Source organism: Oratosquilla oratoria, chromosome 6 (assembly GCF_046742065.1).
Source record: "Oratosquilla oratoria isolate Oo_2021 chromosome 6, ASM4674206v1, whole genome shotgun sequence".
Lineage (NCBI taxonomy): Eukaryota > Metazoa > Arthropoda > Malacostraca > Stomatopoda > Squillidae > Oratosquilla > Oratosquilla oratoria.
Window position 1 is genome coordinate 60,141,482 of NC_134782.1, and position 22,025 is coordinate 60,163,506.

The window sequence follows — 22,025 nt, forward strand, 5'->3', positions numbered from 1 at the left end:
ATAGATTCTATAAATTTTCTCTGAGTACAGTTCCTCCTACGAGAAGCTCATCCTTGGAGAAACCTTTTATTGATATAGACAGCTTATGCCGGCAGTGACTCATGCATGCATACATATGCATTCTCTATGCATTGTATGATATGATGGTCTGTAAATTTCTTGCTAAGATTAGAGGGAGGGTGGAGGGGTGTGGTGTGTATTCAAGGATGGAGTGGGTGGGAGTGGTTTTGTGCCTTTTCCTTTTTGGCTACCTCCCTTGTAAAGGGGAAAAAGCCTTGGTATATGTATGTATGTATGTATGTATGTATGATTACACTCGTACCTCCCCTGCCTTCTCCCCCCTCTCTTCTTTCTCTTCCCCTTCCCTTCCCTGTCTTTTTCTCCCCTCCCCTCCTCTCCCTTCTCCTTTCTCCTCCCCTCTCTTCCCCTTCCTTCTCCCCTCCCCTCCCTTCTGCTCCCCTCCCCTCCCTTCTCTTCCTATCCCTTCCCTTCTCCCTCCCTCCCTTCCCCTCCCCTCCCTTCTTCTCCCCTCCCCTCCCCAGCAGTGTTTCGATGGTAGTATTCATAGTGGGTCGTGGCCTTCCCCCGTGCACAAGACTCCGCCTGGTAGGGAAGGCCGCGCCTCCCTCACGCTGCTGCTGCTGTTGCTGCTGCTGCTTCTGGGGAGTCGGTTTGTTGTTCTCAGATCATCATCATCATCGACTGTCAAACCCTCACCTTGTGCGACCGGATGGGTCTTACTCATTCACTCACTCACTCACTCACTCACTCCCTTCCTCTCTTCGTACTACCTTCCTTCTTTCCTGCCTTCCCTCTTTCCTCCCTTCCTTCCTCTCTTCCTAATTCCTTCCTTTGCCCCTTTCTTCCTTCTTTCCTCTCTTCCTACCTTCCTTCCTCCATTCTTTCTTCCCTCTCTTCCTTCCTTCTTCCCTCTCTTCCTACCTTCCTTCCTCCCTCCCTCCCCTCCTTCTTTCCTACCTTCCATCCTTCCTTCATCTCTTCCTACCATCCATCCTTCCTTCCTCTCTCCATTTCCTTCCTTCCTTCCCTGTGGCTCCTCTGTCCCAGTTGCCGCCGCACCAGATCGGTTTTCCTGTTTGCCAATCCCCCATCCCCTCCACTTCCCGGATAAAAGCAGCCTCGAAGGAGCCTTGTATGCCAGACTCCTCCTACTACTCAAAAAAAAAAAAAAAAAAAAATCTGCTCCATGTCCCCAGCATCCCCTTGATTTTACTGTCTATCTGATACTCAAAGTGACACTACATAAGAGTTGTTCAAGATATGGCAGCATCATTTATGACATCACGCCTTCTGGGTGGAATCGAGTGGATCATTACTCTGCAGCACTGAAATCTCCACATCATTTGTGCTCGTGCGAAATAAACCGAACAGAACGGCCTGCTCATGCGCAAGAAAGAGAAAAAAAAAAAAATCTAGTAAGACAACCTAAGCTAATTCAAAGCCAGGTCAACCCAATGGAACCACAGAGACGGGGACCCACGTGTATACTATAGTTCCTACCCAGTGCATTGCAGTTAGGGAAATGTAATGAGGCACCCAAGTGTCCCCAGAGTCCTCAGGGGCCAAAACTCGTTACACTTTGCTTGGGATTAGTCGGGTTTCCCGTCCACAAGACTGGAAGTGGCGGGGTCCTGCGTAGGTTCTCGTTTGTGCACATGCATGCATGCATATCTGTTGTCCATTCATGAGCGCGTTTTGTCTTCCGCCTTGTGATTAGGTATTTGTTTTCGCCCTCGGATCCAATCTGAACTTTAAAGTTTTAGTGTGGTAGCCAGATATTTCTAATTATGTATGTGTACATGTATGTATGCCTGTATATATGCTTATATGTATGCGTGTATGTATAACTGCATATATTATGTATATATTGCTGATATATGTATATATATGTGTGTGTGTGTGTGTGTGTGTGTGTGTGTGTGTGTGTGTGTGTGTGTGTGTGTGTGTGTGTGTCTTTATGTATGTATGTGTGTATGCAGGCGCCCATATATGTGTCCATGCATGTGTAAATGTGCTGTATTAATGTTGTTATGGGCTGTAGTTTACTATCGTTCCTGTCCTTGTATGTACGTATGTATACACGTATGTGTACCCATATATGTTTGAATGTATCTATGTGCATATGTATTGTATTTTTGAGTACACATACATGGTGCACAAACAGGCAATTTCAACCAGTAAAATATTTAGAAGCCCCAACCTAGCACCACCGGCATCACATTCTCTTGCGTAACGAAGCCAATCGGGGAATCCTTCCCAAAGATGACGTGCAAGGTCGTAAAAAAACAAAAGAGCTTTGTGGGTTCCAACTGACAGGCGGCAGGATACCCTTTTGTTCCTCCGTTTTTCAGTCTTCCAGTCCGTCATGGAGGAAGAGTTTCCTGGAATCCCGATTCGAGCTCGTTGGTTTGTCCCTGGACGTCGAGCGAGTCCCGCTTGCAAGAACGTCGTGTCTGGTCGTCGATCTTCTTCGTTTACTCTTTTGCCGGACGCATGTATCGAATCGAAAAGCCTTCAAAGGCTGATAGAAGTGGGCAAAATCAGTGCCCTCTAAGACACTACCTGGCAAAAGTAGAAAGACTATTCTAGTTCAGAGTCAGGGGCCCTAGGAGGAACAAAGTCACTACTTCGGTTTCGAGAGAAAAAAAAAAATATATATATATATATATATATATATATATATATATATATATATATATATTTATGTATATATATATATACAGGGAAATAAAAGGATATTCATGAGAGGCAGTAGGGCCGGTGGTCGATTCTTGAGAAACGTGTCTTCGTATCCTTTTGGGAATGGAATGGCTCGGAGGAGGACCTACTTGAGTCCGCTATGGACGCGAGTTGCATGAATCTACATCTGCAACGAGACAAACAGACCTCCTCTTCTTCCACTTCCTCCTCAACATGACACAGTCGTAGAAGACACAGTCACCAACGACCTCGGCAGAACGAGCTCACTTGACACCAAGAGACGGCTCAGGCGAGAAGAAAACAATTGGCGGAGGAGAATCTTGTGGTCTGTGGCAGATGCTCGATTCGATCAAGAGGTTACGTCACAACGTTTTCATTGTAAGCGACGACTGCCCATCAAGGAACTTCGCTCGGGCCTTCGTCAGTGCGAACTTGCCAAGGATCGAACCCTGCCTTGGGGGCGATGATGACGGCGACGACGTCAACAAGTACCATGGGAAGGTCGAGAGGCAATTATCTGCCCGGCAGCTGACGCAAACCCCGCGGGAGTACAAAGAGGGATGAAATCCCATTTGGAATCTAAGGCGCTGCTTCTTTGTTGCTTAAGTCAAACTAGTATATGTTACGCACATAGATGCATACTACACGTGCACACATACATATATGCAAAATCCATACATACATATACATGCATTCATACATATATACATACATATATGCATACATATATACATACAATACATACATATATACATTCATACATGGATACATACATACATACATATATGGCGCACACACACAAACACACACACACACACACACACACACACACACAGTCCCGCTCAGGGCTGAAAATTTTATCATCGCTGCACTGTAAGCCAACACTTTAACTCTGGTGGGCTAGGAGTTGTGTGTATGTACATACATACATATATATACATACATATGTATATATATATATATATATATATATATATGTGTGTGTGTGTGTGTGTGTGTGCGTGCGCGCGCGTGTGTGTGTTTGTGCGCGCGCGTGTGTGTGTGTTTGTATTTAATTATAGTATACAAGAAAGGAGCAACGCCTGCGGGGGTATATTCTCTCATTAGGTAAAACAAAAGATACCAAAATAAAATAAGATAAAGACAGGCTCACATGACAACGTAACCACTTCCTCTTTGCCTTGTTCTCTCTCTTCCTGCCAAACACAGCACCACCTGACGCTGTTTGGGGAAGAAGGTTTTTAGCACCGGGGGCCGCTGGATGGCACAGAAGAGGAGGGGGAATAAGAGAAGAAGAAGATAAAAAAGAAGAAAAGAGGAAGAAAAGAAAAGTTGGGAAACAAAAAAAGAGAACACGAATGGAATTAATATAAACGTAAGAATATATACAGTAGATACAAATAAAAACGGTCAATTTTAAGATGGAGAAGAGAACGAACATATATACGATGATGACGGGGGGGGGGGGCGACAACACCGAAGACAGAATTTCCTGGAATTCGGTGGTGACGATGACGATGACCTCTCAATTTCTGGCTAGTGCGATGACGCTGCATTGAACAAGGAGGAGGAGGAGGAAGAAGAATTCCGCCCTTGAGCCTCTAGGGTACCGGAAAGAGACTTAGAAGTTTATCTGGCCCCAAGGAGACGAGGCGCTCCTGTCACGGTCAACAATGACGCAGAGCTTTCTGAAATACCCAGTCACCGCCATTGATTTGTGTACGAGGTGACCATGCTTCTTTGAACAAGAGCTTCTGGTCATATGTTCCGAGTTCTTCTTGCCTCCTCCTCCTTCTCTTCCTCCTCCTCCTTCTTCTTCTTCCAAGGAGTACCCCACTGCAATCCCTCCCCCCCCACCCAGCAACACACCCTCTCACCTCCAACACCCTGCCCCTCCCACTGCAACGTCCCAATCTGTTTCCCATTCCCCTTCATCTCCCTCACTAATCCCTCTTCCGTTCCTCACCTAGACCAAAATCTAAGAAAATAAAAAAAGCTTTCCATCTCATCGCCCCACGCCAATCTTTTGTTCTCTCTTTTCTCCGTCTTCTCTCTTGTGTCTCCTGCATCATCGATCTTCTTAATGGGACTTTTCTCTCTTCCTCCCTCCCTCCCTCCCTCTATCCCCTCCCTCCCTCACTCCACGTTTTTTCTGATCTGACCTTTACCTTGCACAGGAACTTTCCTCACTGCGCTTGAAGAGCAGATGATGGTGATGGTAGTAATTGTGATGGTAGTGGTGATGGTGACAGTGATGGTGATTATGATGATGGTAAAGAGGATGATGATGATAGTAAAGAGGATGATGATGATGATGATAATGATGATGATGATGATAATGATGATGGTGATGACGATGATGATGATGATAATAGTGATGATGATGATGATGATGATGATGATGATGATGATGATAACAGTGATGATGATGATGATGATGATGATGATGATGATGATGATGATGATGATGATGATGATGATGATGATGATGATGATGATGATGATGATGATGATGATGATGATGATGATGATGATGATGATAATGGTGATGATGATGATGATGATGATGATGATGATGATGATGATGATGATGATGATGATGATGATGATGATGATGATGACGATGATCTCTGACTCTCAGCATCATCCTCAAGCTGGAGGAACCGAGGGCCATTTACTGCAGGGTGAGGAGGCGAGCCTAGTCACCCATCTTTGTTGCACTCCGCGCCGCTGGTGCGCAGTCCCACACAATGAAGAACCGTCGTTGCAATGATTTCGTGGACGAAAAATGCAGGACAAACATGAATTACTCTCAGCCAAGATCGTTTCGAACACAGAATGCTAAACAGTGGCATGGGAACACCCAAAGGACAAGGCAAGACACTAGAAAAACCCCGAGGGAATCAAAGGGTTTGTGACGGCAGTCAAGGTAACAAGCTAAGCAAACGCGCCCAAAAGGTAGTCACGAAGCATGCCGACATGACGTCATCGCACCACGGCCGTCAGGCCATGCGGGAATCCCAACGCGCACGCGCACCTACATCAACTCACCTCGCCGCTACACACAGACAACGCTGTCGACGTTCAACTCTCTCTGATTGGAGGGGAAAAATCTCGTTGGATAACAAAAAATGTCGTAAAGTTAGGCGGTGCCGGAGAAGGGTGTCAATCTCCAGCTATGATGAGTTGGCGTATTGTGTGGAGAGAAGGAATGATGCTTAATTCGTCGAGCAGAGAGTCAGACAAAGAAGAAGAAAACGAAGTAGAAGGAAAAGAAGTAGAAGAAAATGAAGAAAGAGAAGTAGAAGAAGAAGTAGTAGTAGAAGAAGAAGTAGGAGAAAAAGAAGAAGAAATAGAAGTAGAAGAAAAAGTAGAAGTAGAAGAAGAAAAAGATGTAGAAGAAGTAACAGAAGAAGAAAAAGAAACAGAAGTAGAAGGAAAAGAAGTAGAAGAAAAAGAAGAAGAAGAAATAGAAGTAGAAGAAAAAGAAGTAGAAGTAGAGGAAGGAAAAGAAGTAGAAGAAAAAGAAGAGGAAATAGAAGAAGTAGAAGAAGAAGAAAAAGAAGTAGAAGAAGAACTAGAAGAAACAGAGGTAGAAACTAGACAGTTCGCAGCAACAGCAGCAGTAAGAGACACTCCGGCATAAGAACAGAGCCTAACATGAAAAACAAAGAAGGAAGAAGCTGACAGAGGAGGCATAAAGATAGGAAGGAAGAACATCTAATTCTGAAGAAGAAGAACCGGCTTAGGTAGAAGCAGAGGCTGGAAATTATGGGAGTAATGGCGCAGTTGTAGCGGCAGAACCTGTTGTCGCGATGAAGTCAGATGTGGTGATGATGATTGTGGTAGTGGAAGTGGTGATGGCGTTCCGTTCGTGAATAAAATCGCTTGGTGTCCACCAAAATCAACATTAAGTAATATGTTATTGCAACCAAGATGTTTTGCGGAACGTTTTGTAAAAGAAGCTTTCCCTTAAGCATCCACACACACACACACACACACACACACACACACACACACACACACACACACACACACACACACACACTCGGTGGTGCGGTTGGTAGTCCCCGGCTGCAACTACGGAGGTCCGGGTTCGAATCCTGCCCAGGGCTGAAATAATTTCAGTATCGCTGCACTGCGAGTAGTTACTCCAACTCTCGTGGGCGGAGAGTTGGGTGTGTGTGTGTACGTGTAAGGTCACAGCATTACCCATAGACCCGGTCATATATGAGCTCGGAGCTCTCTTCCGGGAGGGAAATAGCTGTCGATCACGAGTCCAACACGTGATCCAAGACCATGGTGAATGGTGAATCACACGGTCATAGGAGTAAATTAAGAAAGACATATCTAAAGGTTGTGAAAAAACAGTTTTCCATATAGTTGCATACATATGTGGGAAAGCTTAGGTGATATAGCCCAAGCTCAAAAAATACAAGAGTTCAAATCTAAACAGAAGAACTGGAATTCAAGGATATAAGTTGGAACTGTACATGAATTTGAGTCTAGGTATGTTAGAAAGTTAGAGAATAGGAGACGGAACCCAACGAGTGTTGCCCCTTTCATGTACACACACACACACACACACACACACACACACACACACACACACACACACACACACACACTCACACACACACACACATCAACTGATGTCAGATGACTGGACATGACGACGGAGCCCCACGAGGCTGACTAACTTAACCCTTAAACGCGGCAGTTGGACTTTGCAGAGGCGGCAATTGAAGTGAATTTAAATGAACGAGTTTTTGTCACCAGGTTTAAAAAAAAAAAAAAAAAAGGACACTCAATACAACGGTCAGTCATGATCACTTGGTCCCCATCGTCATTGGCAATGGCACCAACATCGGTCACTTTGCAATTCATATCGGGCATCAGTCATGATTCACTAGGGTGAGCTGTGGTGGCGATGGGTCTAGGAAGAGGAAGAGGAGGAGGAGGAGGAGGAGGAAGATGAGGAGGATGAAGAGGAGGAGGAGGAGAAGGAAGAGGAGGATACGGCAGTAACCGCATAGCTCACTGGTACAGCAGCCGCCACCTCCTCCTCCTCCTCCTCCTTCTGCTGCTGCTTTCTTTGGAAGAACAGAACTTGCATGCCCTCCAGCTTACCAAGTCGGCTCCTCGCCCTTGGACCCACGCGCGCGAACGGACGCACAAAGTCCTGAGCCTAGCAAACCCTGGTCTTGGACGCACGCAGACGGCCGGCAAGCACAGAGGAGTGGACGAGTAATGACGAATGCGTACTAAGCAATCTAAACTTAGCTGACCTTTTTGCCTTACTCATTGTTCACCATAGGGCGATGCTCAAACCCAAGTGTAAACAGTCTTCTGGTTCAAGATGGAGACAAGGTCATCATATCAAGACAGCAGGGGAAGATTCGTAGTGTTGGATTTGAATTGGACAAATTTAATTTTAAGAAGGAAATAGGCAAGAAGTGGTTTACCAATAAACTGGTAAATGATTGGAATAGACTTAGTAACCATGTAGTGAGCGCTGACCCAAGTGTAAACAGAGAAGGTCATCATATCAAGACAGCAGGGCAGGACTCGTAGTATTGGGTTTGAATTCGACAAATTTAGATTTAAGAAAGAAATAAAATAGGCAAAAATATTTTACAAACAGAGTGGTTGATGAATGGAATAGACTTAACAACCATGTGGTGATGGCTGAAACAATTGGTTGTTTTAAGAAAAATTTAGATAACTTTATGGATGAGGATGATAGATGACCATGGACATGGAACTGCCTAATGTAGGTCTTATGGTCTTTTGCAATCTCCTTCATTCTTATGTTCTTATGTACAGGTACAGAAAGCCATCTCGACTCAATGGATTACGCAGATGTACAGTCATGCCTAAAAGTTGGCGGGACACCTGTTGCTAGCGTGTGGACGTAGGTCGTTCCGAAACTTTCACAGCGGAAGGCCATTGTACATTGTACAGCCTTTTGTGTACCGAAGACAGCCTACCAAAGGCCAATAGATGAATTATCTCTCCCTCCGGAAGGAAGTGGGTACTCAAATACCCATCGTGCACGTCACCTCTTTCCCTTCTGACCCTTCAGTGTTGACAGACCCAATGTTTTCAGTCTCCTCGTATGTCTTATTTGCTAGGCTAACCAGTTTGGTGGTTAATATTTCCTTCTTCTCGATCTTGTTTACGTCCTTCATTCTGTGTGGGGACCATACCACGGACGCATATTCCAGTCTTAGACAGATTGGTGTTGGTGTGATTTACTTTAATCATCTCTTCACCGATATAGTGAAAAGCCATATTCATGTTCTGCAGAAATTCATACGTCTCTCCCACAATCTTGTGTGTGTGTGTGTGTGTGTGTGTGTGTGTGTGTGTGTGTGTGTGTGTGTGTGTGTGTGTGTGTGTGTGTGTGTGTGTGTGTGTGTGTGTGTGTGTGCGTGTATGCTTGTGTGTGTATGTGGTCATGCGTGATCGTGTGTGCCTGTATCCATCCTGTTGTACAGTTCTCTCAAGGTTATCCAAGCCGTGGCAGAAAGAGCTGACAGGAGAGAGAGAGAGAGAGAGAGAGAGAGAGAGAGAGAGAGAGAGAGAGAGAGAGAGAGAGAGAGAGAGAGAGAGAGAGAGAGAGAGAGAGTGGGGGGGAGGCATACATGAGGGTGCAGGCACGAGTACTCGCGCGCTTATGTCATATTATAAAAGACGAGCTCGACCCTGACCTAACCTAATCTGACCATTCCTCTCTGCTCCCCAGCAGGTAGTATGGCGCCTGTAGCCAAGCGCTGCCTGCTTGCACAGGCCCTCTTCCTGGCGACACAGGTCCTCCTGCAGTCACAGGCTGAGGCCCAGAGCCACCAACGACATTCTCGCAGCGTCATCCTCTTCCCGGAAGATCCCAAACCGGTTCAAGTGAGTAGTAGTGTTGTTTATCAAACAATCGAAAATGTGTAGAAACTGGCGTTAAATATATGTATTTATATGTATGTACACGTATATATATACACACACACACACATAAACACACACTCGGTGGCGGATTGGTAAAGCACTGGCCTCACAAGCCAGAGAACCGGGGTTCGATTCCCCGGCCGGGCGGAGATAAGTTGGGTTTGTCTCCTTTCACGTGTAACCCCTGTTCACCTAGCAGTGAGTAGGTACGGGACGTTAGTCAAGGAGTTGTGACCTTGCTGTCCCGGTGTGTGGTGTGTGAGTGGTCTCAGACCTACCCAGAGATCGGCAAATAATGAGCTCTGAGCTCACTGCCGTAGGGTGGTGTCTGGCTGTCTCGACAGAGACTGCAGCAGATCCGAGGTGAATACACACACACACACGACTCGGTGGCGCAGTTGGTAGAGTCTCCGACTGTCACTACGGCGGTACGGGTTCGAATCCTGCCCAGGGCTGAAATGATTTCAGTATCGCTGCACTTCGAGTCGTTTCTCCAACTCTCGTAGATGGGGAGTTGGGGATGTGTGTGCGTGTAAGGTCACAGTATTACCCATGGATCGGTCATACGAACTCTGAGCTCTCTTCCGGGAGGGAAATAGCTGTCGTTCACGGGTGCATTACATGATCCAGAGACCAAAGTGAATACACACGCGCACACACACACACACACACACACACACACACACACACACACACACACACACACACACATATATATATATATATTTTTATATATATATATATATATATATATATATATATATATATATATATATATATATATATACTGTAATTGTGCATTAGCAAAACCTCACTTGAACACAAAACTAGTAAGAAATAAACTTGTATTCTGATTTGTCTTCCTCACCCACCTTCACCAACCTGTCACAATGCCTCAACATATATATATATATATATATATATATATACATATATATATATACATATATATATATACATATATAGATGCATATTATAAACTGTATACACACACACACACACACACACATATATATATATATTATATATATATATATATATACACGAGTATATATAAATATGCAAATATACACAAACACATATATATATATATATATATTATATATACATATATGTGGGATTTTAATCATTGCATAAATTGGGAGGGTGCTAAAGAAATTGTTAAAAATAAGTCATATTTGACTAGAAATATAATAGAATCCAGTCTGATCAAAGATACATTTGTCAATAACTTAAATTTAAGTCATGGTATGTATAAACTAGACAATTTTATTGTAAAAAAGGTAGTAGCCCAAACGTCCGCTGCCGCGAACGGGTCAGGTCGACAATAGAGCCTCACAACCTTTCCCGGTTCCCTTCCTGACCTTATACCTTGTGTATATATTCTTGTATCCTTTTTTCATTTCTATGTACCCTGAGGATGTCTGAATAGACGAAAGCGCTTGGTCATCAGTTTTTCTTTTTCCTTGGTGGTTTTTCCGCATATTTAGAATCACGAGTTTATGTGATTTCTCATGCATATATATATATATATATATATATATATATATATATACATATATCTATTTATGTATATATATACAAGACTGGGCGCGGTCCTCGGTGCGTACCGCTTTAGTTTGGCCGCGGTTAGCGCTCCGAAACCATTAAAGCTTAACAGACAGGTTCATACCGAAATAAAAGTCCGGTAGGCCACATACTATACCAATGAAAATTTTCGTAGGCCACATACTATACCGGGACCTATACTGCTTTAATTGTTTGGGAGCGCGAACCGCGGTCAAACTAATGCGGAACGCACCGAGGAACGCGCCCAGTTCTGTATATCTATATACATGTATACATACACACACACACATATATATATATATAATATATATATATATATATATATATATATATGACACACAGGAAACCCACAGTCGGAGAAAATAAACTTCGAATAAAGAAGATTCCTATATTTCGGCTATCAACTGTAGCCCTCTTTAGGAAAGAAGCTCGACAACATCATCATCACAAAAGCGGATAAAGGTGGCAACATTGTCATCTTAGATAAGTCTGTATATGTTAAGAAAGACCATGAGTTGCTTAATGATTCGGCCACATATGAAAAACTAAATCCCCTCAAGAACGCAGCCGCTGAGTTCAACAGACAAGTTCGTAATATCACAGTTGATAAATGTATTAATGATTTGAAAGTCACCAACCCTAAGCTCCCATATTTTTATGGTCTCCCTAAAGTTCACAAAACAGACATTCCCCTTAGGCCCATCATATCCAACCGCGGCTCCTGCACCAGCAAACTTGCTAAATGGCTAAAGGTACTTTCCTGAAGAGGGCTACAGTTGATAGCCGAAATATAGGAATCTTCTTTATTCGAAGTTTATTTTCTCCGACTGTGGGTTTCCTGTGTGTCATTTACAAATGTGCTACTACATTTCTGTTTAGAAATGCACACACACACACACACACACACACACACACACACATATATATATATATATATGTGTGTGTGTGTGTGTGTGTGTGTGTGTGTGTGTGTGTGTGTGTGTGTGTGTGTGTGTGTAAATAATATATATGTACACCAGTGCCCACCCCGCGACACACTTAATTGTTTATGGCGGCTTCAGTACGGTTATTGCCACAGTGTTGGCTGTGAAGTGTGTGTTAGTCCTAATAGTTCTGGAGCCAGGGACATCAATTTTTTTTCTTTTGAAAGTTGCAAGCTCGTTCCAGAGACGAGAGCCACACCGTTGGCCTTGGTATTGACGGACTTCTGGCGAAGGAGATGGATCACATCCTTCTTGGTATTCGCTGAAGGATCCTGCAGAAACCGTAGGGTTTCCCAGAGTCTTGTCGAGTTCCTCGTCATCGATCAATGGGTTATAATACTTCTGACTAAGTACCAAGTCCAGGAGAATCCCGAGATGCAGTCCACCAGGATCTGATCTGGGGAAGCCCAGGGATATGTGTGTTCTGCAGGAGCTTGTGGTAGCGGTCTGATCGACCCGAAGTGCCTGGCGCCCTTGCGGGACACCCTCCAGTATGAAACTCTGTTATCCGACTGTCTTCTCTACACAGAACCCTCCATATGCACACTTCACCACGCACCATCCATCTATCCATCCATCCATCCACTAGACTTATCAACCCGTGGTGGTGGTGAAGTATGACAAGACATGAGGGAACCGCCCTCCCGCCCCAAGTCAAAACACACACACACACATGGTCATACACACTTACATGTACGCACACACACACACACATGTACACACATGTACACACACACACACACACACACACATACACACGAATGCGTTCAAATTTATTTCTACTCAGAAACCCCACACTCCTCTTGTCCTTTTTCAAATGGGGTCGGGTGGGGCGGGGAGAGGATTGAGGAGCTGGGGTCCCTTCCCTACATCCCCAACACACGCACACACCTGCCTAAAGGATTTGTCGCCGCTTATGTCCTCAGGTGCCCTGCATGACCTATGACAGGAAATCCGGGTTATGTCGACCGCTGGTCCTGTGCAGCACTTTCTATGCCGAGATCGCAGAACTCTCGAGGTCGCCCTGCGAGATCAAGCCGGGCAAGAGCGGCGTCTGCTGCCTCCCCGACAAGAAAGAAGTCAAAGGTAAGTTACCTTCTGCCTCCCGTGAGGCGCATTTGGCAAGTGCCATGCAGACAGACCTGGACGAGCTTTGAGGCCATGTTAGTCTGAAACAGTAATGAAAGGAAGGGTGGCAGCGTACTGAAGTGGAATGCAATTTGTCAGTATATCCAAGAAGAGATAGGCACGTTGGACAGCGTAGGCATCCCCACGTAAATGTAAACGTGAGCTATGGGATGTGAATGCACGCATGAAAGCGCACACACATACACACAGACACACACACACAATCACGCATACATATATACATACATACACGCACATACGCATGCATAAATACATACATACATCCAGTCAAGCATACATACAGGCACACAAACACGCGCACAGCCACACCCATCCGCACATACACACTTGTACCCAAACACACACACACACAACACACATACACCATTACATATATACGTGTGTATATATATATTATATATATATATATATATATATACATGTATATATATATATATATATATAGACATTTATATATATATATATATATATATATATATATATACATGTATATATATATGTATATATATATATATATACATGTATATATATATGTATATATATATATATATATATATATATATATCTATATATATACATATATACATATATATGTGTATATATATATATATATATGTGTATATATATATGTGATATATATATATATACAGTATAATATATATATATAATGTATATATATATATGTATATATATATATATATATATATGTATATGTATATTATATATATACATGTATATGTATATATATATATGTATATATATACATGTATATATATATGTATATATGTATACATATATATATATATATATATATATATACATGTAGATGTGTATATATATATACATATATATGTATATATACACATATATATATAAATATGTATATATACACACATACACACACACATATATATATATATGTATATATATATATATATATAATATATATATATATATAAAAGATGTCCAGACCATTTGTCCTTTTCGGTCTACAGGAAGACTATCCATACTTTTTTTTAGTAATCATCCAGATACTACAAAATACAGCGTTGCTTCCGGCCTTTATCTAAGAGCTCTCAGAATCTGTAGCTCGGAATTTCTCAACTCAGAAACTGAATTACTACGCACTCAATTACTAAATATAGATTACCCGGACTGGTTTTTGACAAAAGTCCTCAGCAAAGCCAAAACCAGATATTGTAGTACATCAAACTCTAGTACTAAGTTTGTCTGGGAAAATCAAATACCAAACTTATAATGATTCCGTCCATGTCGCTTCAAAATTACTACCCAGCAATCAAATTAAAATCACATTCAGTTACCCAAATTGTATTTTTAGAAAAGCTGTAAATGTTCATCACAGAACTCCTAAAAATAACAACCCCGGAGTATATAAATTACCATGTCTTGATTGTGGCCAAGTTTGCTGGGGACAAACGAGACATGACCTACCCACAAGGATAAAGGAGCACAAAAATTCTGTAAAATACGGCCAAGAAAACTCAGCTGTATTCCTCCATTCGAGTCTCTTAGACCACCGAATAGATTGGAAGAATGCAGCCACACTAACTCACATTGTAGTTTCAAAAGAAAAATTGTCTAATCTTCATTTATTAAACAATTTCCAAATTTCAACACATCAAAAGGTCACTGGTCACCAGATGCTATTACCAGCTTGGCAATAACCAAATTTATCACCAAGGAATAAAATGTTCGACCCCATCAAGGGCACATGACTTGAGGCTTCGCTAGTTCCCTTAGTTTAATAGTAATTCCCTCTGTATATATGTTCTTCCTACTCTATGTATGTACCTGCTGAAGAGGACTACAATCAGTGGTCGAAATATACGGATTACTCTGTATCTCAGCTTATCTTTCTCCGAGAGTGGGTCTAAGTTTTATTTTACTCATGTACTATTACATCTACGGTATGTGATTATATATATATATATATATATATATATATATATATATATATATATATATATATATATATATATATATATATATATATATATATATATATATGCTGAGACATTCTGACAGGCGGAGTAGGAAACACAGGAGTCTTAATCTTGAGTTAATTCCTGACTAGTTTCGCAGGTATTCTTTTTCAAAGGAATGAAAAAGCATAACAGCGAAAATAGTCAGGAATAAAAACAAGACTAAGACTCCTGTGTTTTCTACTCCGCTTACGTCATATATATATATATATATATATATCTATATATATATATATATATATATATATATTATATATATACTTGCAGAAACCACTTGGAAAATAAAATAAATGAATACCGAATGTTTTCGTCTATTCAAGACATCATCAGGGTACAAAGGATACAAAAAATGACCAAAGATCACATTATGTACATGGTGGTAGAGGAACTGGGAAAGGTTCAATGTTACCCGATTCCAGAAGAATTATTTACAATTTTTTAATAATAAAATTATATAACTTATACAAACCTAAGCTTAAATTCATATTTTCAAAAATATTTTTAATGTGACATGACTCAATTATGTTCTTTATGTCACATTAAAAATAATGTCACATGACTCAATTATGTTCCTTATGTCACATTAAAAATAGTTTTGAAAATAATATGAATTTAAGCTTAGGTCTGTATAAGTTAGATAATTTTATTATTAGAAAGATTGTAAATAATTCTTCTGGAATCGGGTAACATTGGACCTTTCCCAGTTCCTCTACCACCATGTACATATTGTGACCTTTGGTCATTTTTTGTATCCTTTGTACCCTGATGATGTCTTGAATAGACGAAAACGTTCGGTATTCATTTCTTTTATTTTCCAAGTGGTTTCTGCAAGTATTGTTGTCACGTGTCCTTAGTGATTTGTTTTGCATATATATATATATATATATATATATATATATATATATATATATATATATACATATATATATATATATATATATATACATATATATATACATATATACATATATATATACAACTATGTATGTATAACATGTAATAGGTATTTGGAAAAGCTCATTCAAAAACGTGAACACATTCCTCCATTGGGCGTTCCATCTGGGTGCTTCCCCTCCCCCCCCCACCCCCGACCTTATCCGTGCTGACTGAGTCACTCATGTCCTGTTATCCCACAATCTACTGCTCCTCCACCGTACCGCACGCCACTTTAACGTGCGCCCACCCTCCCGAGATTTATATTTGTTTGATTCATTTAATCTCTCTCTCTTTCTCTTTTCTTTCTCTCGTTCTGCTCGTCTTTCTGCCTTCCTCTCCCTCCGCCTGATTTTTTTCCTCTCCTTAAATCCCTTTTCCTTTCTCTCGCTCTCTCTCATTTTATTTTTCTGTTTCTCGTTCTGTTTGTCTGTCTTCCTCTCCCTCCGTCTGTTTTTTTCTCTTAATCTCTCTCCCTCTATCTCTCCCCTCTCTGTCCCTATCTCTCTCTCTCTGTCCCTATCTCTCTCTCTCTCTCTCTCTCTCCACATGTCGCCGTCGCCGTTGCCGCCGCAACAGACGCCGGATTTGTCATCTCGTTTCGGCCGACGCCACAAGCGGTCAGCTTCCCGAAGATGGAAAAGACCGCGATCGACCATGCGTGCGAGATGGGCCTGAAGAAGGCGTCGGACTACGAAGCCTTCGAGAACCAATTGGTAAGGACGAAGGGACACGTTTCTCTTGTGAGGCGGATGCCACTTGCTTTTTACCTTCCGACGGAAGTGGGGGAGGGGGGGGGAGAGATCGGTAGAAAGGTGAACAACATCGCCCGACAACGGCCTGCATTCAACATGATTTATGTCACTTTTCGGGACACAAAAATCGGGATAATAAGGGAGTGCCATAAGTGTTTGAAAGAAAGAAGGAAAGAAATGTAAATAAAGTGAAATGCAGATTCGTAGGCAAGGACTTTCGATTGTTATTCGATACCTAAAAGTCATTCTCACCTAAGTCGTGTCAAAGCTACTGGTCGATTTTCTTTTTCCTTCTTTCTTCCAAACCTCCGAGAGATTCAATACTGATACATTTCTTTGAGCCTCCATTAAGAAAATGTTTGTTTTATATACAAATGTTCCCTTCCGCGAGGTACTCCTGTCTTACCCACTGACAGCCGAATGGAATCTCTTTCACTGCCTGGCCCTGGACAACATGACTTCGCAGGCGCCTCTGTCTTCCTGTTGTTATTGCATTTACGGTTCCCTTCTCCCTGAACCTCCAGCGGTCTCTCCCCCTCTCCCCGCCCCATCCCTCTCTCTTGGAAGGTCAAACCGTCTTGATGGCAGTGCCGTTAGTGTGCAACCTTCCACGCTTGCCTCTGTCTCGCTGAGCCGACTGAAGCACCACGTCCTTCCTTCCTCTCCAGCTGCAGAACAACATAGTGGCGCCTAAGGAAAGCTCAGCCGCCATCCACGCCAAGCTCTTCCAGACGCGGCCCGAGGTCGTCACCATCGCCAAGAAAGCCAACGAAGTTCTTCAGGCCACCGGTGAAATGATGAAAAAGTAAGTTGACCTCACGAGAGCGAGACGCTTGTGCAGGCCACAGTCATGGGCTACGGGATGTGAAGGCAACGTTAAGGGAGGGAGGGAGGAAGAAAAATTAGCATTTCTTCGGCGATCACCATTGTTTCTATCCCTGGGGACAATATGGCACCGAAGAGGTGGTCAAGGGGGGATAAGGAGGACAATAGCATAAAGGAGGGACAGCAGAAGCTACAGTAGACATGGGCAGCATCATTCTTTTCTGACCGGGGCCTAGTCTCCAGTTGTAAAGGAATGTTGCAAGACGCTGCTCCATAGGGTTGTCACTACCAAAGTTCCTAAAATCTCGACTGCATCAAACAGGTTCAATCAATACCCGATACTGGGGGAAGAAGGAAAGAAGAGAAAAGGAAAAGGAAGGGAATTGGGCGAGGGGGAGGGAAAGAGGAAGACTGTGAGGGAAAAAGAGAAGAAAGGGGAGGGAAAAGAAGGGAACGAGATGACGCCTGGGCAGTTGCTTTCCAAGTAACGATCTGTGGTATCTGTCATAAGTGTTGCCATATTTACACGTCTATAGTTCCTTGGCCTCTGCTGCTCATTCATTTTCAATGTAAGAATAACATTTACTAATTTCTATTCTCCTGGTACATTCCCGGTTGTCGAGTTAGATTTCTTGAAAATAAATTTCAAAATGGAAGTAGTTTCATGTTCCCTTGAAGGTTCTTGTAAGTCAAATGCTGGAGTCTCTTATTTGATTCATTTTTCATTTTTCTAAACAGCTTTTTACTGTTTTATTTTATCATATTCACAGATAAAGTAACTTCCCATTCAACTCAAATAATACTTTGCTTTGAGATGGTTCCTTTAAGTCGACTACGGCACCAGAGATCAAAGTCAACCTCATGCAACGAATGGTAGGTGGCACTGAAGTTCTTCTTTCTGAATCTTTCAGTTTCAACCTGACCAAGGAACAAGGAGAGTTCGCCATGGACAAATTGCAAGTACGTGACACCATCATGCAGGGCAACTGCCCCAGGGAACCCGTCTGTCCAGAAACGCGGTACCGAACCATTGACGGAAGCTGCAACAACTTGAGGAACAAGAGGTGGGGCCAGGCCGCCATTCCCTTCGAACGGCTTCTACCTGCAAACTACGCCGACGGTAGGCGGCAGCTCCCAGTGGGTGGTCGGACGGGTGTTGTGGAGTTCCGGACGGGTGTTGTGGAGTTCCGGACGGGGTCTCAGGACTCCCAGGGTCGTTGAAGGGAGTAGGAGTCTCGCTCCAGCCCCATCCTTTTTCGTCACATTCTTTCAGCATCACACTCTTTCATCATTAGTACCTTTATTCATCATCATTGCCAACTTCACCACTTTCTTCGGCATCTTCGTTTTCAGTATCATTTCATTCATCATTTTTAGTTTCGTCTCTCTCTCTTTGCCTCCATCTTTCTCCCTCGTCTTTCTCTCTGCCTCTCTCTCTTCTCCGTCTTTTTCTTCCTCTCCGGCTTCATCTTTTTACCTCTGTCTTCTTATTCCTTATCTCAGTTTTTCTCTTCTCCTTCCTCCCCATCGAAATTTTATTTATTGTTTCAGCTTTCTCCATATCCTTATTTTGCCAGTGCATTCTCTCATGCATTTAAAAAGGGTACACGATTAGGTCATATATCTAATGGTAGACGCATAGAAATAGGTTAATTCAGAATATCAAGTATTCAGAAATAGAATGCGCCGAATCCCCGTCCACCAGATGATGACGACGACGACGACGACGACGACGACGATGATGATGATGATGATGATGATGATGATAGTGACGACAACGACGACGACAATAATGATGATGATGACAATGATGACGACGATGCTGACGACAATGATGACGACGACGCTGACGATGATGATGATAATGATGATGGTGATGGTAATGATGGTGACGACAACGACGACGATGATGCTGGTGACAATGATAATGATGATGGTTATGACGACGACGATGACGATGATGCTGACGACGATGATAATGATGATAGTTATGATGGTGACGACAACGACGACGATGATGCTGGTGACAATGATAATGATGATGGTTATGACGACGACGATGACGATGATACTGACGACGATGATAATGATGATGGTTATGACGACGACGACGACAACGATGATGATGATGATGATGATGATGATGATGATGATGATGATGATGATGATGATGATGATGATGATGATGATGATGATGATGATGATGATGATGATGATGATGATGATCCCTTTCCCTCTTTGTCCTCCTACCGCAGGGTTCAACGACCCTCGGAAGGCCTCTGACGGCGGCGACCTACCATCGCCGCGCAAGATCTCAACCCACGTGATCGTCCCAAACGAGGGCAATCGATACAAAAACCTTACGCTCCTTGTCATGCAATGGGGACAGTTCCTCGACCACGACATCACTCACACGCCTATCACCAAAGGTAAGCAAGGGAGGGAGCGGGGCTTTACGCGAGAGGGAAAGGGTGGGCAGGAGAAAGACAGACAGGCAGACAGACAGGAAGACTCTGATTGGACATCTGATCCACGAAATGTCTTTCCTCGTCGACCGATTAAGATTTTCGACAGACTTCACTCTGGGTAGCGTTGTATCTGCGGGGGTGGGGGTGGAAGTCGGGGAGAGGGAGTTTGGGAAACGGGGTTCCCCGAAAATACAGTCGAGTCCCTCCCATTTTTTTTTTCTTTTTTTTTTAGAGTCGGTCCCTCTTCTAGCCAATATAATCTGATGCTACCCAGAAACACGTCTGGAGAGAGAGAGAGAGAGAGAGAGAGAGAGAGAGAGAGAGAGAGAGAGAGAGAGAGAGAGAGAGAGAGAGAGAGAGAGAGAGAGAGAGAGAGAGGGGGGGGGGAGTGAGGGAGAAGTACCGATAATGCTGAGAATCACAGCCGGAAACGCGCAGTTAGTCTTCGGTTGTTGCCATGTAATAACCGAGTGTTTCAAGGCCGCCTCCCTGCACCTCTTAGAACGTTGTTTTCTTCCTCCAGGAAAGGCCATGTCCGACATCGTCTGCTGCGAGAACGGCAGGAAGCGCGTGGACTTTGTTCACCCGGCCTGCCTCCCGATCGAGATCCCCGCCGACGATCCCTTCTTCAAGCACCACGGGCAGCTGTGCATGGAGTTCGTCAGGTCCTTCCCGACCGTCAACGCCAAGTGTACCTTCGGCCATCGCGAGCAAATGAATCAGATCAGCGCCTTCATCGATGCCAGGCGAGTCTTACAGACAGCACAGGGGACGGAAGGGAGGGCGGGGCAAGGGAACGTGGTGTGATGCAGGTTATGAGGGTTGGTCAAGGTTTTTATATCTTGTAATATATATACACATATATATTTATATATATATATATATATATATATATAAAAAAAAACATATATATATATTCATATGTATATATATATATATAAATATATGTATATATATATATAAATATATATATATATTTTTTTTTCAACCACACCAACTTTTTTCTTCTAATTCCATGTCATCACGAACGAGACTGACAATGCGCTCGACGGAGACATATTATACGGAAACTGATACGAAGTGAAGCCAAGGGCTCGAACCTCAGCTCAGACGTATCAAAGTAACAGTGACTAACCACTGCGCCATCAAGAGAGATGGCGCAATGGTTAGTCACTGTTGCTTTGATACGTCTGTGTGTGTGTATGTGTGTGTGTGTGTATGTGTGTGTGTGTGTGTGTGTGTGTGTGTGTGTGTGTGTGTGTGTGTGTGTGTGTGTGTGTGTGTGTGTGTGTGAGAGAGAGAGAGAGAGAGAGAGAGAGAGAGAGAGAGACCGCTCCAGCGTTACGCACTATATTCCCTTTGCTTGCATGTACTTCTTTTTATATACTTACTTGACCATTCATATTTTCAGTTATCTTTTAGTTTGCCAATTTTACTTATTACCTACACCCTCCTTTATCCATTTCTTTACCCGAAGCGAAATATAATAATTAATTCGCTCCTTTACTTGTTCTCTGCACAGTAACGTTTACGGGTCGACCGAAGAAGAAGTACGAGAGCTTCGAACGTTCAAAAACGGCCTGCTCAAGACGGGTGTCCATAACCTGTTGCCGCCCCATCGCTCAGAGTGCTTCAATGAGCTTGATGATCAGCAGGTCTGCTTCAAAGCAGGTGCGT

General features: G+C 43.0%; 1 protein-coding gene across 3 annotated transcripts in view; it reads left to right on the forward strand.

Moving 5' to 3' along the window:
• Nucleotides 1-22,025, forward strand: part of LOC143026510 (salivary peroxidase/catechol oxidase-like) — a 46,201-nt gene that overhangs the window by 14,390 nt on the left and 9,786 nt on the right. For 2 of the 3 annotated variants that reach the window (XM_076187037.1, XM_076187035.1), the window contains exons 2-9: nucleotides 9,470-9,624; nucleotides 13,142-13,301; nucleotides 16,880-17,016; nucleotides 17,724-17,860; nucleotides 18,792-19,000; nucleotides 20,136-20,309; nucleotides 20,872-21,094; nucleotides 21,871-22,019. In XM_076187037.1, the coding sequence (XP_076043152.1) occupies nucleotides 9,478-9,624; nucleotides 13,142-13,301; nucleotides 16,880-17,016; nucleotides 17,724-17,860; nucleotides 18,792-19,000; nucleotides 20,136-20,309; nucleotides 20,872-21,094; nucleotides 21,871-22,019 (1,336 nt within the window). In that variant the 5' untranslated portion in view covers nucleotides 9,470-9,477. The remainder of the gene's footprint in view (nucleotides 1-9,469; nucleotides 9,625-13,141; nucleotides 13,302-16,879; nucleotides 17,017-17,723; nucleotides 17,861-18,791; nucleotides 19,001-20,135; nucleotides 20,310-20,871; nucleotides 21,095-21,870; nucleotides 22,020-22,025) is intronic. The other variant, XM_076187038.1, reaches the window with a different exon arrangement.